General features: G+C 42.5%; 2 protein-coding genes across 19 annotated transcripts in view; both read right to left on the bottom strand.

Annotated features, from left to right (window-relative positions):
• Positions 1–5,622, bottom strand: part of PXDN (peroxidasin) — a 70,217-nt gene extending 64,595 nt beyond the window's left edge. For all 3 annotated transcript variants that reach the window (XR_014217577.1, XM_082215395.1, XM_082215396.1), the window contains exon 1: positions 4,622–5,622. Coding sequence is in view for 2 of the 3 variants with exons in the window: in XM_082215395.1 (XP_082071521.1) it covers positions 4,622–4,854 (233 nt within the window). In the remaining variant the exon portion in view is untranslated. The remainder of the gene's footprint in view (positions 1–4,621) is intronic.
• A 6,442-nt stretch (positions 5,623–12,064) lies between these two features.
• MYT1L (myelin transcription factor 1 like) overlaps positions 12,065–18,337 on the bottom strand; it is a 285,138-nt gene continuing 278,865 nt past the window's right edge. For all 16 annotated transcript variants that reach the window (XM_082215422.1, XM_082215413.1, XM_082215421.1 and 13 more), the window contains 3 exons: positions 17,254–17,357; positions 15,334–15,477; positions 12,065–14,997 (listed from right to left, as the gene is read on the bottom strand). In XM_082215422.1, coding sequence (XP_082071548.1) covers positions 14,857–14,997; positions 15,334–15,477; positions 17,254–17,357 — 389 coding nt within the window. In that variant the 3' untranslated portion in view covers positions 12,065–14,856. The remainder of the gene's footprint in view (positions 14,998–15,333; positions 15,478–17,253; positions 17,358–18,337) is intronic.

Below are 18,337 nucleotides of genomic sequence, written 5' to 3'. Positions count from 1 at the left end.
CAATGGTATTTTCACCTGCTTCATACTATCATTAATTAAAATTCTGGCTAACGGATTATTCTGATGTGAAAGAGAAACTCACTTTTTTAAAGGACTATAGGCCAGATCAGCTTAAGTTCAGTTCACTTCCTTTATGCAACTACTTAGTAGTGTTCTACTGAAATATATGATTCAGATCGCATATAGTGGTACCTCGGGTTAAGTACTTAATTTGTTCCAGAGGTCCGTTCTTAACCTGAAACTGTTCTTAACCTGAAGCACCACTTTAGCTAATGGAGCCTTCAGCTGCCACCGCGCCACCAGAGCACGATTTCTGTTCTCATCCTGAAGCAAAGTTCTTAACCCAAGGTAATCTTTCTGGGTTAGCGGAGTCTGTAACCTGAAGCGTCTGTAACCTGAAGCGTATGTAACCCGAGGTACCACTGTATTACAAATCATTATAGCTCTTAAGGCAAGCTGTCATCCCAAAGGTGAGGTAACAAGTCAGTAAGAATGTGATGTGCGTGTGATGGAATACTACTTCTCAACCCCAACTGAAATAGTATTTTGCTTATTAAATGCAAGAATTAATGACAATTTACTGTGACGTCCACCAAGCCCCAGCGGTTTTAATCAAGTATTTTGATGTTATATTTCTGATCTCCATCTGCCTTCAGACATATGTTTCCATGACAGAGGACAACAACATGATGTCTCATTCAGGGCCATGCACAACTTGGCATTACAGGAAACAGTATAAAGAAAAGCGATCAATATAAAAGCCCTCTGTAAATGTACTTTGTTTTAAATGCAAGAAACATTAACCACCCACTTCCTGTACTAGTCAGTTAATTTTTCTTTCCTTTTTTTACAGCTTCTGCGGGATTACTCAGATGCTGCCAAAAGGTTGTGCATTAAGCCAAAGGTTCAGTTAGTGGCAAAATAAATTCCACTTTTTATTTTCAGAAATATTTGGAATCTGAAGCATAGTGGCACATTCTTAAAGGCCTTAAAATAGTCTAAAATCTGTTATTTTGAATAGGATTCACAGCTAAAACCTGCATTTATAAAGTTGTGCCCCTAACATATTTATTTGGAAATAAGCTCGAATAATATTTCTGGGTAAAGCTGTATTGATCAGTGTGTTAATGATTTCTCCCTTCTAACAGTATTTCTGTAATTCAAGAAAAATGCAAGCAAAACTGCTGATATAATATCTTGCAAGACACTACAAATGTAACAAGACTACGGGCTTGTGAAGTCTTTTTTTAAGGCGAAGTAAACGGCAGAAGTTGAAGAGCACTTACTGAAACATATCAGTGCCAAAACAGAGGTCTTTGGAAATTCCAGGCATCTGGTTGCCTAGAAATTTAAAATATTTATTCTTTAACAGATATGTAGTCTACTTTTCAATACTCTTCACACAGCAGCTTACAATCGCTTATAAAATACGACCTATAAAATAGAATATAAACTATTTAAAATACCCACTTCACAACAATCCTAAAGGTAAAGGTAAAGGGACCCCTGACTGTTAGGTCCAGTTGGGGACGACTCTGGGGTTGCGGCGCTCATCTCGCTTTACTGGCCAAGGGAGCTGGCGTACAGCTTCTGGGTCATGTGGCCAGCATGACTAAGCCGCTTGTGGCGAACCAGAGCAGCACACGGAAACGCCGTTTACCTTCCCGCCAGAGCGGTACCTGTTTATCTACTTGCACTTTGACGTGCTTTCAAACTGCTAGGTTGGCAGGAGCAGGGACCAAACAACGGAAGCTCACCCCGTCACGGGGATTCGAACCGCCGACCTTCCGATCGGCAAGCCCTAGGCTCTGTGGTTTAGACCACAGCGCCACCTGCCACCCGCGTCCTGCCAGACAACAATCCTAGACCAGCACAAACGCAACAAATAAAACTAACAAATCCCCAATATGCAGATATCAGTCCAGAACACCATTTTGCATTAGGCACTGAAGAGAGAGGTGGACTGAATCTGAAGGGATGCAGTGTGCCTGATGATATCACATGGAACTGAATCTCACAACTGCAGTGCCACCACCAAAAAGGCTCTGTTCCAAGCAAACGCCTGCCTTGTGCAGGCCTGGCTGCTACAAACTTGATGCAGGCTTGTAGACCTGTAGGAATCTGAATCAATTTTCCATATATCATAAAATGTTAAATTTTAGGCCCTGTTTATGTAGTTTTCGAAACCGCCAAGATGACTTGGTCTGTAACTCAAACATAAGACTGACAAAAACTTAAATAACTCACAGAAACAGAACACAGCTACAACTTCACCTGCCTAGATAAATTGAAAACTATTAATTATAAATTTTGCGTAGGGTATTAGTATCCCAATGCAAAAAAAATGTAAAAATCTGAAGAATCCCAGGTAAAATATATTTCTGGGTTTTTGATCATTGTCTCCCTAAGAGACTAAATGACTACAGTGGTACCTCGGGTTAAGAACTTAATTCGTTCTGGAGGTACATTCTTAACCTGAAACTGTTCTTAACCTGAAACGCCACTTTAGCTAATGGGGCCTCCCACTGCCGCCGAGCAATTTCTGTTCTCATCCTGAAGCAAAGTTCTTAACCCGAGGTACTATTTCTGGGTTAGTGGAGTCTGTAACCTGAAGCATCTGTAACCCGAGGTACCATTGTACTGGGCAATAAACCAACTATGGTTGGTGTTTTTAATGTGACATGTATTTTCCTTCCTGACTGATATGCAGTCTTGTTAATTTTTTCCATCATGCTGGAAATACATTGATGCTGGATTGTTTTGTATGAGACAGCCCACCTCAGGTGGCAAAAGTGCAAGAGGCGGCTCCACCTGCCCCACCAGAATGCTTCCTTTTTCTGAGTATTGGCAAGAGGTGGGAATTCTAGTGCATGGCACTGCTGCTGGGCAAACATTAAAGCCTTGTGGAACGTCCTATCTCTCGCTGTGTTTGGCAAGAAGGAAGGCTTTCCATGGAACAGCAGAAGTGGTGTTGGGGAATTCAAGTGCTGGCTGGGGGGTCAAGTGCAGCACAAGTTAATTGTCGATGTGCTCACAGCCCAAGTAATCCTGTATATATGAATATAAGTACTCAAAACAGGGAAGTCAAGCATTCATGGAACTGCCTTTTCAAAGGTTGCATCTTGGTCAGAGTCTTGCACATGCTTCATTTTGTACCCTGGAAGATCCCTCTAGTATTCAGAGAATACTTACAGTGACATCACTGTGGTTCACACAGTTATGTTAAGTTTGGCATGTCCATAGATCTCTGCAAGATCAGGAGGCTTATGTTCTTCGGGTATAATTGAGTGCAGGCTCTGTTCTGTATATTTTACAGCTACCCACATTAAAACAAAGATGAAAGTATCCCCGAAAGACCCCTTTCTTGCCCGACGAAGTACGCCACACCTAAAGGCCCTAACAAGAATCATGTTTGAAAACTGCTCAGAAGTGGTTTGCTGTTGGGAAAGTGCAGGGAGGGGAACTCTTCAAAACCCTTGCGTTTCATGGCCGTGTTTCCTTTTTAAAGAAAACGTATAAATCCACAAACCCTCTGTCCAAAATACACACAGCACTGTTTCCAGTCAACATTCCCACCTATGGAAAGTACCAAAAAAACCAAAACAACAAAAATTGATAAGGGTCCCCAATTATTGCATTCTTAACAGACATATCTCAGGACACCTTTAAAACAGACATTCCTGAAATCGAACAGAACTGAGGGATGAATGGAAATCTACAACAAAGAGGCTTGGGAGGCCGAGTGACTTGGAAAAGCCACACAGTTCATGCCAGTGGCTACATTCCTAAAGAGGACAAAGCCACACAAAAGGTCTCGGAGCTGCAGAGATCAAAACTCTCAGCCAGAAAAACCAGAGCAAAAGGAAGGAATAAACGAAACCACAGAGCAGAGGGCTGGTGTGTGTGTGTGTGTGTTTTCCTCCAGTGAAACTTCTCCAACAGTGCAGCCGTCAATGAAATCAAACGGGAAAGCAAAAAACTCCATCGAGGTCACCTTTTTTTAAGGAAATCAAGAAAGGCTGCGATCGGGTGACTTGGATCCTTCCCGTATTCCCTGGAGCTTGAAGATTAGCTCCGCTCCTTCCTACCACTTCTTCTGCATTACTGGGCTGCGGGGTCTCTACCCAAGGCGTCCAAACTTTAAACTAAGCTTGTGGACCTCAGCCAACATGCCTGTGTAGACAAAACACGAGAGGTGGCGGCGGCGGCGCGGACAAAAGAGAAGTCTGCACGGCACCGGTAGCAAGAGACCCAGACCCGCCACGGGCTGCAGACAAAGGAGTGCGCTGGGGGCCGCAGCAGCCGTCGTGGTTCCTTTCCCCCCACCCTCCAAAAAAGCCTCTCCTTTCCTACCCCTCGCCATTGCCAGGTATCCTCCCCTCCCTGGGAGTCTTGCTCGACCCCCGCGCGATAGACGTGGCTGTCCCCAGGAACCAACTCCCCCCCGGTAAAATATTTGAGGGTCCCCCCCCAAAAAAAAGAAGTTGCCATTCAAATAATTGGTGCGCGCGCCATGTCTTGGGATCGATGGTGCGGGGCGGAGCTTTCCTCGCGCGTCCTCGCAATATATTTATTCAAGTTGCCCCCCCCTCTTTCTCTTACGCCCCCCCCCCCAACTTACAGGATGGTGGTCTGCGGCGACACGGCGGGGACGCTCTCGAGCATGAGGTGCATGCAGCGCACGGTGGTGCGGAAGCAGAGGCAGCGGCTGGGGCACCAAACGCTCCCCCTCGGCGGAGGAGGCGGCGGCGGCGGCTGCTGCTGCTGCTGCGGGGAAGCGAAGGGCAGGAGGCTGCCGAGCAGGACGCCGAGGCAGAGCCCGGGGAAGGCAGCGCCCGCTCTGCGCCGGGCCATGCCGTCGAGCAAAGACCGAGCGGAGGAAGGCGGGGTGCGGGGAAAGAGAGAGAGAGAGAAGGGGAAAACAAGAAGGAAAGCAGGGCGAGGAGAGGGAGCCGAGGCAGCTCTCGGCTTTGCTGCCGCTGCTGCTCTCGCTCCGGTGGTCGAGCCGGCGGCGGCGGGGGCTTCAGGAGGCGAGCCAGTCGCCAGCGCGCAGCCCGGAGGGGGAGGAGAAAGAGGGGACGGCGGCAGGAGGGGCCGCCTCAGCCAGCCAGCCAGCCAGCCAGCCAGCTTGCGAGAAAGCAGGCAGCCGCTTCGCCGCGCCAAGGCCGGGGCTTTCCCCTGCGCTCGTCCGCCTGGAGCAGCGCAATGGAGGGGCGAGGAGGAGGAGGAGGGGGCTTCTGGTGGCCTCTTCTTTCACCCCACCACCGGCGCCAGCGGTGGCAATGGCTGCTGGGTTTTTCCCCCGCCAGCTGCGAGGAGGGAGAAGGGGGAAGAAAACCTCCTCCCCTTATGGCCACCACACCTGGCGGAGGGAAACGCAAAAGACCCCCACTTCCGGCAGGCGTAGCTCAGCTGTGGTCGGGATGACGACAAAGAGTCTTCTTGTGGCCACTTATTTTACAGCACTAACCGCTCTGCAAATGGATCCCAGTGTTGGTATTGACCTGTAAAGCTTTACAGGGCTCAGGGTCTCAATACTCTCTCCATACAAACCAGCCCAGGCCCTGCAATTGTCATCTGACGCCTTTCGCTATGTCCCCGCTCCCAGAGAGGTTCAGAGGGTGGCAATAAGAGAACGGCCTTTTCTGTGGTGGCTCCTGGATGGTGGGATGCTCTCCCCAGAGAGGCTCACCTGGCGCCATCGCTACCTGTCTTTAGGCGCCAGGCAAAAACATTCCTCTTAAATAATACATGGCCTGAAAAGATGTGGGGGAGAAAACTCTTTATTATGGCGATTCACTTATTATTGGGGACACGGGTGGCACTGTGGGTTAAACCACAGAGCCTAGGACTTGCCGATCAGAAGGTCGGCAGTTCAAGCTCCCGTTGCTCGGTCTCTGCTCCTGCCATCCTAGCAGTTCGAAAGCACGTCAAAGTGCAAGTAGATAAATAGGTACCACTCCGGCGGGAAGGTAAACAATGTTTCCGTGTGCTGCTCTGGTTTGCCAGAAGTGGCTTACGCCAGCTCCCTCCCTCGGCCAATAAAGCGAGATGAGCGCCGCAACCCCAGACTTGGTCACGACTGGACCTAATGGTCAGGGGTCCCTTTACCTTTACCTTTACTTATTATTGGGCTGCCTGTCAGTATGCTTTTACTATGTTTTTATCTTTGATGTTTTGCAATGTGGTTTCCAAGGTTGTACACTGCCCTGAAATCTTTTGATAAATGGCAGAAAAAGAAGTGGTATGGAATATAAAAGTGCTCCCCCTCACGTTTCATCGTTTCTTTATGAAGTTGCAGCACTTGGGAGGCAGAGGGAGATGGCGATGGGAGAAGGGGTGTGTGTGAAAACCACTTCTACTTCATTGGTCATGTCTGAACATATCTCCCTAGTTACATTTCCATTAATATCTGTGCATGAAGAAAATGGTCACAGAAGGAAAACCTTGCATATCTCTGTGGTCCCAGTAGGTGTGGAGTCATCTCTGTGTGCGGATGGGCTATCGCTGCCTTTCTCAACCTTGGGTCCCCAGGTGTTGCTGGGCTACAACCCCCATCATCCCTGCTAGCTAGGGATGATGGGAGTTGTAGTCTAGCAACACCTGGGGACCCAAGGTTGAGAAAGGCTGGGCCTATTGCATTGTTTTGACAAATAAACTCGAAGACACCTTTTTTGAGGCGGACTCTGAGTTCTTTGCAACTGCAGATTTCCTTTCACACAGCTGCCCCAAAGACTGTTTAGAGCCCTCAGGCTGAATCAGGCCTCACACAAGCCCCCCCCCAATCTGTTTTCAGTGTGTCAGGGTGTGTCCCTTGAACATAAGGGCAGGTGAAAGTGCTCCGGAATAGGTTCTTCAGAATGCACCCAGTAAATCCACAAACCTGTTAACTCCTCATTCCCGTTAAGATTTCAAAAGGGCTTCCAAATCAAAGGAGTTGTTTCCAGATGGGCTTGCCTGATGTTGCACTTGGTGCCTATTGCCCCACCAAGGCTGGCATGTGGCCCAGAAGAGCCCCTCGGGCTGGTAAAAGGCGCCCCATAGCTGACTTAGCTCTTTAACGCAAAGCTTGAAGCTAACATCGTCGTTAACATGAGTTGCCAGCCACTTTGAAGGCTCATTGTGGTGAAACAGCGAGACACATTTGTGTGTGTGTGTCCTTTGGTTGTGAGTTACAGAACATCGTCTGAAACACTTTGGAGTAGCCCTGACTGAACTCAGTAGGGCTTACTTATGAGTAGAGAAGCATACTGTAGTGTTTGACAGGAATACTCCATGGAAGGCCACTTATACTTTTGAACTACAACCGCAGCAGAGAACTGTAAACAAAACATACAGATGGGCGCACCACAATGGAGGCCCTGGTGCAATGGAGCAGCAGGGATGCGGGTGGCGCTGTGGTCTAAACCACTGAGCCTCTTGGGCTTGCCGATCAGAAGGTCGGCGGTTTGAATCCCCGCGACGGGGTGAGCTCCCGTTGCTCTGTCCCTGCTCCTGCCAACCTAGCAGTTCGAAAGCACGCCAGTGCAAGTAGATAAATAGGTACCGCTGTGGCCGGAAGGTAAACAGTGTTTCTGTGCACTCTGGTTTCCGTCATGGTGTTCCATTGCGCCAGAAGCAATTTAGTCATCCTGGCCACATGACACAGAAAGCTGTCAGTGGACAAACGCCAGCACCCTTGGCCTGAAAGCGAGATGAGCACCACAACCCCATAGCCCCCTTTGACTAGGCTTGACCGGTCAGGGGTCATTTACCTTTTTTTTTTTTACCTGCAGGTGGGGAGGGAAGTGCATGCTCACACATAAGACCCAGCAAAGACACAAAGCACCAATGTTCGGGATCAAATAAGGCCACAACTTTTATTGATTACAGATGTAAGCTGGTTTTGGTGCAGGCATTGGGTGTGTATCCTGAAATCAAGCAGCCACCACCTGATGGATAGTAGCGGCAGACCACTGCCAGGGGTCACCAGCACATTATCTCACAGGAATACAGAGTATTTTCCTTGACAAGAGGGAGCTGCATCCATCTATCAACTTCAAAGTTACTCCCTGAGAGTATGATGTATTGGCAAGCGAGTGTGATTGATATTGAACAGTTATCATGAAGTTAATTATGGCAAGGAATAGTCTTGGTTAGGATCTGATGCTGGAATTGTATTTTTAAACAGAAAAACTTCCACAAAACAGTGGCATGTTTTATTCTCTCACTGAAACTTACAGAATATAATTTGAAGCAGCTTGTTATCAGAACCAAAAGTATTTGTATCAAAAGCCAAATTACCGTAAGTGCACAATCACACACACACACACACACACACACACACAGTTCAATACTATTTCTAGGTCAACATGAACTTTTTCTCCTGAGTGTTGTGTAATACCTTCAGGCAGCCAGTGTTACTGTTTATTTAAATGTACTGATAATACTCCAAACGGATGTAATAGGAATGTCCAATTTGTGGCATATTTATACTTTTAGTTTTAAACACATAATTTGCTGGCAACGGTCAAAGGGAAGCTAACTTCTGCCAAAGTCAGAACGATGCATATTGTGTGCTAGGAAATCTTAAAAAGTAAAATAGAAAAAGAAAGAAAGACATAATTTACATCTGGAGCAGATTTTTTTTTGTTTATCCTTTGCCTGAAACAGGATGTTCTGTATCAATAAAGATTACGGGGTTATGGCAAAATGTTCTAGAGCAGGATTTTGATAACGACCAATGATTCTAATATCCAATTAGCTTCCGGGGGGGGGGAGTTTTGGCTTTTGGAGAAGTAGAAAACCTTCAACTGATTGCTTCTTCTGAAAGCCAACTATTTTCCAGGCACTATTCAAGATGTATATAGAGCAATTGGAAGATAAAGTCTAAGTTGACTGAAGCTAAATCCAGAGGTGGAGGAGGTAGCCAAACCATGGCCAACAGAATTCTACCAGTTATTATCTTGGCAGACCTCCTTCTGGAGACTTCCAAGAATGAAAGATGATTCCCTACTTTCTGGATAATCCAGACAGCACAACTTTGTTCCTTCCCAGCAGTACAATCAGAGGCAAGTCCTGGCAATGTTTGATTCCTCTGTACAGGAAATGGTGTGATAAATATGCTAGAACATTATCTAAAGAAAAACCCATGTTTTGATGTAACTATTTGAGCAGTAGCTCAGTAGGAAGAACAAAGATTACCAGGAGGAAAAGTGAAACACAAATGCACAACAAATATGAGCCTGAATGAACAACAATAATATATTTTGCAATGTGAGCAGCTGGGAAAAATATTTAGGTATTTCAATTTCAGAACTTTGCAATCAAAAGCAGGTTCACAACGTGAAAAAGGCTTGCATCACCAGTAAAACATCTTTCATGCCTTGCCTCACAGAAAATCTGGAATCAAATCAATGTGGCGGTCCATTTTAGGCGAATTCTGGATAAAAATGTTACCTCAAGATGACTTGAAACCAGTGAAGTTGTGCTTATTTCTGGCAACTAAAGAACTATTCAGATTCTGGCTACAATTTCTTATGTGCTTCCTTGCACACATTCCTGCTTTATCTTGTTTTTTGTCCAATACTGCCACTTGCTGGTTTCCTCTCCGCACTGCTACCATCTACAATTGGTTGCCACATGAGTAAGAATGCAGTTTATGGAAGTTTTAATTTCACATGGTTATCATCACACAGCATAACATTCCAGAAGAAAACACATGGGGCGAATTTGCTTCAGGTTGGGCCTGGCAGCAAGCTGCATATATTTAAAGAATGCATAAAGCCCCAAGATTAATGTAACCCACATTTTAAAATTTTCATTTCCTGATTTTCTTACAAATTAACACATCAATCATCTATGGATTTTTATTTTTTTTTTGCTTTCTCTGAATAGTTATTTATAGAAAATTCTGGGTTCTACCCCCACCCCTTGACAGAGAATATTTTAAAAGAGAAGGGACTTCTTTTTAAAAAAATATCATCAATGAATGAATGGATATTTTAAACTCCAGTCTTCAAAAACAAGAAGCAGAGAGAGAGAGAGAGCGCACACACACAATTTGTTGGTCCTGATCTGCGGCCAGGCTGGTTCAAGACATATGAAGTGGTATATACCTCAGGTCCAGTCTACGTTAAGAGATTGCCTTATCCTTTATACACTCAGCAGATCACTGTGGTGTGTGGGAAAGTTTCTCTTGCAAAGTCCAAGGATCTCAGAACTTAGGGTAGGGCTTTTAGTTTGGCTGCCCCTGTTCTGTGGCATGGCATTCCTGTCAAGATACACCAGGCACTCACTCCCTGCACTTCCCAGAAACAATGGAAGACCATTTTTGTGCTCATAGGATTTCTCAGCTGGATAAACAGGTCTTTGCCATGGGTGTCTTAATTTGTATTGTTTAATGTTTGCTTTAAACGCATTGGTTGGTTTGTTTGTTTTTTTGCTTTGTGTTTAACTGTTCTTTGCTGTTTTCATCATACATCATGTGCCAAAGGTGATTACTGAATTATTCATTACTGAGGGATCTCTTTACACTTTAAAACAAAAATCTACTGAGAACCGTGGTATTCTTATAGAAGTGTATTTTGCATTTTCATCATTTGCTATCATAGGTGGTCAAGTCCCAGCTTTTGAAGCCTCAGCTGGAAAGCATGCAGAAAAAAAGATAGATAGATTAGATAGATAGATAGATAGATAGATGATAGATAGATAGATAGATATGTAACTGTATGTATGTGTGTGTGCATACATGTGCAGGGGGTAGTAAAATCAAAATATGGGAGGGGAAAACATGGGACATTGAGTGGAATAAACATTAGTGATGAGAACCTGAGCCCAGCATGGAAAGTTAAGTGTAAGTAGATAAGGTCCAGGTATTAAAAAGATAATACCTTGCACCTAACAGATATAGTTGTCAACAATTCTGAGTGAAGAGGAGCTATTAAAAATGTAGGTTCCGATAACTTGGGCTCTACTACTCCAAGTTGGTAAGTGTTTCTAAGAATGAGTCTGTTGAGAAATGAAGAATCTGACCAGATAATGCAAAACTATATATTCCGTATTTTTCCGTGTATAAGACAATGCTTTTTGCTAAGAAAAAAAAAAGCCAAAATTGGGTGTTATCTTATACACAGATAGTGAATGCAGAGCAGGAACGTGTGATTAATGGCAGCAGCAAGCAGGAGATGGGCAGCGGCGACTGGGCAGGTGATTGGTGGCTGCAGCAAGGTCTGCTGGCAATTGCCTGTGGCAATTGGGCAGGTGGTTGGCGGCTATGGTGAGCGGGCAGACAATTGGTGGCTGTGGCAAGTGACTGGCAGTGGTGGGCAGGAGGGTGAGCAATTGGACCTCCCTCACCCCCACCCCCAAAAGCCTAATAATAATAATGATAATAATGATAATAATATATTTATATCCCGCCCATCTGGCTGGGTTTCCTCCACCACTCTGGGCGGCTTCCAACAAAATATTAAAATACAATAGTCTGTTAAACATTAAAAGCTTCCCTAAACAGGGCTGCCTTCAGATGTCTTCTAAAAGTCTGGTAGTTGTTGTTCTCTTTGACATCTGGTGGGAGGGCGTTCCACAGGGCGGATGCCACTACCTGGTTCCCTGTAACTTGGTTTATCGCAGCGAGGGAACCGCCAGAAGGCCTTCGGCACTGGACCTCAGCGTCCGGGCAAACTGATGGGGGTGGAGACACTCCTTCAGGTATCCTGAAGGCCATTAAGGGCTTTAAAGATCAGCACTAACACTTTGAATTGCGCTCGGAAACGTACTGGGAGCCAATGTAGGTCTTTCAAGACTGGTGTCAACCTAATTTCTTAATTTTGGTGTTTTAAAAAATAGGGCTCGTCTTATACATGGGGGTGTCTTAAACACAGAAAGATATGGATGTGTGTGTGTATAGGATGATAATTCAGTTATTAAAAAGGAGAAAGAAAGGTGCCCCTGCAAAGTTTGGCTGAATATATGAGACTGCCAGTACCGTGGGTGAAATCAAGAAAGGTAAAAATGGATCAGAGAACAGCTGTGCTACAAATGTGGCAACACGTTTGCTTGTTTATTTATTCATTTATTTATTTAGAGTAAGATGTGTTCACATCCAGCATGACAAAATTTGTACAAATTTCACAATTTAAAAATGAAGTTATCACAGCAACTTGTGATTTCACACATTTATAGCAAAATTAAAATGTCAACAAACCCATGCCGTGTAGTACAAAAATAAATCAAACCTCAGTTCCACAGAGAGCACAATAAGTAGTTTATACAAAATTCTGTCTTAATAAATGAGCACTTAAATCAAACGCAAGAAAAATGAACAATAAGTTAGAATAAATAAAACTCTGATGACTCACAATAATTTCAGATGAAAGGTCAGCATTCTAATATGTGACACTTTTTTGTGTGTGATCCCTATATAATAGTCACAGATATCTTTTGATTTGATATTATGTACCAACATTAGATGAGCAGCGCGGATTTGTGCTTAAAATCCCTTTTTCCCATTGTACATAGGTGATAACGATAAGAATCCAAAACTGATACTATCTATTACTCTACGGAAAGCATTACTATATTGGCAAAGAAGCGGCAGACACAATGCAGTGGAAAAAAATGCATATGCCCTTATGAACAATGAGAGCCCTAAAAGGAGGCTAGGGCAAAAAGTACAATATATATGGCAGAAGGTGAACGACAAGCACCTTGCTTCAGCTCTCAAAAAGGCAATTCTAAGCATGGCAGCTACAACTAATAGCACAACAGAAAAAGGAGGGCACTATACAGAAGAAGACACTGCAGAGCCCCCAAAGTAATTACATAATCTTCTCCCAGCTAGTTATTAAAGTCCTCGTGGAAAAACTGTAAGCTTTTTGTACAGTGAATAGTATAAAGTGCCGCTGGGATATACATATATTTATACATATATATATATACCGAGGTTGAGTATTGTATCAGAATATTTGTTGTGAGATCCCTGTAGCAAATATTATTGGACGAGCCCACGTCGGCTTCCACTCTAATTTGTTCAAATTTAGTGTCACAAAGCGAATGACACACGAGATTGCACACCTCCGTATGGATATATAGGGCAAGGTAAGTGCAAATAGTCAACTGGCACATTGTGGGGACAATGACCCTGTAAGTCCTGTTCTGCTAAAAATATTTTATTTTATTTATTATTATTATTTTATTATTTTTTACAAAACCCATCTTTTTTATTTATTTTTTTCATAACAAAATTTTTTCAAAGTACTTTTGTACTTTCTGCATAACATCAAGACATGGAAGGAAAAGATATGCTATCAAATCGAAATCAATTCAACATCCGACATACACGACACGCCATCTGAATTACTAATTTAAATGGGGGGGGGGGGGAAACAAAAAAAATGCCGCAAGAAAAAGTGGTCTTATGCATACATATAGTGCAGTTATTTTGAAGAAATAACAATCAAATCTGAAAAGTACAATACGTCTTTTTTTTTAGCTTGAAATGATGCAATTTAAAGCAAAAAGTGCCAAAGTATATTTAGTTACATTAAATTTTCTGATTGCATTCATTCATTTATTTTTATTTATTTTTTGCAATAGGTAACAGTAGAACAAATAGATAGCATATGGAAATGCCACAGGAATAATGATTGTACGCAAAAAAATAAAAATAATAACCGTAACCCCAGAACCAAAACAGTAAAAAAAAGGGAACAAGGTAAAAAAACTCAGGTTAACTGAACTGCATTCTATTTCCTACGCAGGGTAGCAATGAATCCAGGCCAGTAACTACTGTAAAGATAAAACTTAGGGGTTCATTCCCAAATTAAAAACTTTTTTTTAATGGCAATATTTCTTTGAAACTATTGCCTTTGTATTAGGAAGGAAAGACTGAACTTCTGAAAGATGAACTACAATGCTGTAACAGATAACTCAGAGGGAAACTCTAGGAGTCCTGGAGAAACAGAGGATGTTGGCTCCAAAGTGTATTTGAAAAGAAAAGTTGATATCTTCATGTTGTCCACCTCTGATAGAGCTCCTGTCATTATGGAGGTTCCCATATTCATACCATGTAATGCTTAGAAGTTAATTAAAAAGTGCTGTTTAAGCTGCTTTGAATCTTCTCTCTCAAGTTTCCATGGCTTGATGTTGTCTTACAATAAATTACTCCTTTTACATCTCACATCTAATTCATGCCCTTTGCTTGGAATTAAAAACAAAAACAAAACAAAACAAAACAAAACAAAACCTTCTTTTTATTGCCCCCCGCCACATACCATCCTCTGAAAACAAAAGTCACACAATATTTCAAGCATTGTTCAAAAATAAAGCATTTTTGGCAACCAAATCTTGCTATGAAACAATATGCACACAAAATGTAATTTCTTAAATCCCATAAAATCCTCCAGCAATGAGACAAAATGAGAGTGTCTAAAAAGTGGCCGCAGACTGCAACATTGTCATTCAAAGCGGATTTTCTTTTTTCTTTTTCTTTTTTTTTGTCCATTTCAGTTCAAAATACTAAAACATTTAATCACTAAAGCATTAAAAAGAATTTACACTCTATTTTGATCAGCTTACCTCTTCAGAAATATATTTACCCCAAAAATGTGCATACATTAGCAGCTATAAACATTACATGGCATATCACACTATGTCAGCTTATATGAAAACGTACAAAATGTGAATGTATTCAAAAAACTATTCTGCAGTTACTATCTTTAAAGCAAGACATAAAATTATCATGAAGTCTTGTAAGCATAACACTGTTTTAAACAGAAAGAAATATATAACACTTTCTGGTAAATTACAGCAGCAAAAAACAAGAGGCATCATTTTTTTTTAAAGGTAAGATTTTTTCACCACTACAGCAGCTGCTCACACCTGAATTCCTCTCACAGCCTGTTTTATATTTTCCAGTAGGGCTTTATTTTCTGGACTCTGATAACGATCTTGATTTGTATACATGTCCGTCAAAGTGGTCACGTAAGCATCAAAATTTTGTTCATTGATTGGTTCCTACGAGATATTAAATAGTAGTTCATATACAACTTTTATTTGCTTAATGGTATATTCATTTATGCATAACAAACTATCACAGCACATTGACACCATTTTCTTAGCACATTAAAAAGGTCTAGTTTAGCGCTTACTTAATTTTTACAGGAGACATCGGAATTGGCCCACCGTGTCTTTTTTTTTTTTTTTAGCAGTTAAATTTATCTCTATGGTTTCAGGGTTGATACCGCAAATCTCCATCGGGCTGAGGAGCCATAAATATAAAAACAAAAAGACATCTACTGTATGAGGTGAAGGAGACCGCCAAATTCCTTAACTTGTGCCTCAGTCACTTACCATATGCGGTAGCTGGATATTAGCTAGACTATGAATTAAAGATTGGCTTAAATTAGCCAATTCGTGAAGGAGCGACTCATTTTGTTGCTCAATTACTTTGTTTTCTTCTTCTATCGTCTTCAGGTTGCTCTCCATGGTGGTAATCTGAAAGGGACAGAATAGTGTACAATGTAACAGGAAGCAGAACATCTTTAAAACGACGGAGGGGGGAATGTTATGTCAATTAAAACACTAAGTTGATCCAGAGTGTCCCTCTATGAGCCAGTGCAGATCTACGGTACTTGGAGGGTGCAGTGCATCTTTTGCTGTTCTATAGCTCATCCAACCTTCCAGAACAGATTTCAGGGAGCAAAAAATGCTCAGGAGGAAGGAAGAATCAGTGACATTCCTTTCCTGGCCTCTTCCTCTGGTCTGTGTTCTGTGTTCAGCGTTCCACTTATGGGTGATTCCACATCAAATCAATGCAAAAAACAAGGGTTTTGTCACCAACCATCTCATATTTTGATGAAACTTGGTGTACACCCTTCCCTTATGGTTGAAAGAAACCCCCTTAATCCCCCCCCTCTGTCTCAAACGGTTTTAATTTTATAGCACTTCGAAGTTTCCTGTAAAATTTCTAAGAGATCTGATCATTGGTTATGGGGGGGAATGTACACAAGGGTATCTTGTGCCAAGGGTCTTGAGAGGGACAGACAACACAGATTTAACAAAACTTTGAAGTGCTATAAAAATTAAAACTATTTGAGATGGGGGGGAATTAAGGGGGTTTCTTTCAACCATAAGGGAAGGGTGTACACCAAATTTCATCAACATCTGAGATGGAGGGTGACATGACCTCGTTGAAATGACGTGGAATGACCCTTATGGAAACACTGAACCCAAGCCATTATGTTCTGCCAAATCTCCTGGGCTTGACGTCTCACAATAAAGTACTCCTTTTACACCTCACATCTAATTCATACTCTTCACTTGGAATTAAGAAAAGCCAAGTTTTTTTAAAAAAAATTGTGCCTACCACATACCATCCTCTGAAAAATATATATATAAATCATGCAAATTGTTCCTCGGCCTTACAATGGATTAGTCCATGTCCATTTTTATCTGCAGAAAACTACACTTTTTGAACCATCTACGTAAACTGAGAACAGATGGAAATAGATATTAAGCAGCAGTCAATGACCAAAACTAGATATGACTTTAAGCTTATTTTTAAACACGTGCTCGCAGCCTCCTTTTGCTTTCAAAAAAAGGAGAGCCATCCCTCCACCCTGGATCAGGGCCGCAGCAAAGGGTTCCTTTTCGCCACCCTCATTGTCCAACAATTGTCTCCCTTAAACTGCTTAAAAATCAGAACAAATAAGCACTTTGGGGCAGGAGACCATTTTTGCAAGGAAAATGGAGATGGGAAAATGGTTAAGTGGCCTCTTCCCCTGCAGTGCAATTCAGATCCAAGTTCGGAGCACCACAGTTACTTTTTAGGAGAAAAGGAACATGGCCAGTTGTGATTCAAAACAGTACTTAACATCATGGATAGTTTGCTCCTTTGCACAATGTAGCATCTAGCGTGCCTGAGCAAAAAGCTTGGACCATTGATTTCTGGTGATCTGCCTTTACTCTCCCCCCCCCTCCATCATCCATATATAAGAGAGTAAAAGCTGTACATATTCATTTAGAACAAAATCCTTCTTTTTAACCTGATGGTTTTGATTATGATTTCAGGGAGAAATGTTTGCAGCTGCCATGCTAGGGAAGCAGTACCAAATCACGGTTTTCTAACCTCCCATACGGTTTTTAAAACAGGGCAAACACATTAAGGAAAAATTGGGAGAAAGAAAATAAAATATCCCCACAGGGATATTTATTTATCTTAATCCAGTCATGTAAAAAACCATTGGATTTAGGACTTTATAAAACTGTTACCTGAGTTCGGAGTTTTATCATATCAGCTTCCATCTGGGAGTTGGATTCATTTAGTTCCTTTATTTCTTCATCTAACTGTTTAATTTCTTCATCATTTTCTATACCTATGCAATAATAATAAAAAGATATATTAAAATATAGTTGTTAGAAATCTGAGTTAAGCAACTGAGCCATTTCACAGTTTGAAGTTTAGGTCAATAAAACAAAAAGGTCAAAATGGTTACATCTCATGGGATATTCCATTTTAAGCAGAGCCTTCCACAAGCTAAGGTAAGAACATTCTAAGGGGAACCAAGACCGTTGGAATCCACCCGCTGGCAGAGTAACCACACGTGGAAGAGTCTATAAGGCTTAATGGTCCCCAGCTCTCTCCCCTGTTGCCCAGGTCCTGTGATGGGTCACTGAAGGGAGTGGCAGGTCTCTGCATCTCTTCACATTTTCATCCTAACCAACCTGTCAAAAAAGGCATGTAGAATATACTGTATTTTTCCGTGTATAAGACACCCCCATGTATAAGACGACCCCTATTTTTTGAGCCCCAAATTAAGAAATAAATATTTTAAACACCAAACGGAACAATATTGATATTTTATTAAATATTCAAAACACAGTGGTGCCTCGCAAGACGAAAAGAATCCGTTCTGTGATTCTCTTCGTCTAGCGGTTTTTTCGTCTTGCGAAGCAAGCCCATTGACGGATTAGTGGATTAGCGCTATTAGCGGCTTTTAGCGGCTTATCTGCTGATCGAATCAGCTGATAAGCGGCTTAGAAAAAGGGGGGGGAAGGAAGAAAAAAACAGCAGGAACTCGCAAGACATTGTCGTCTTGCGAAGCAAGCCCATAGGAAATTTGTTTTGTGAAGCACCTCCAAAACGGAAAACTCTTTCGTCTAGCGAGTTTTCCGTCTTGCGAGGCATTCGTCTTGCGGGGCACCACTGTATATTTAGTACTGTATATTTAAACATCAAACAGTGAGGCAAGCTGTGTAATGGCGGCTGCTCCTATCAGCTCAGTGTAACTCCACTGTAGCTGCAGCTCCAGCTCTCCCGCCTGTGTGCTGCACTTTTGTCTCAGTATTTACGGTA

Source organism: Podarcis vaucheri, assembly GCF_965113315.1.
Source record: "Podarcis vaucheri genome assembly, chromosome: 3".
Lineage (NCBI taxonomy): Eukaryota > Metazoa > Chordata > Lepidosauria > Squamata > Lacertidae > Podarcis > Podarcis vaucheri.
The sequence above is the reverse complement of the archived record's forward strand: the minus strand, read 5'-3'. Positions and strand labels throughout refer to the sequence as shown.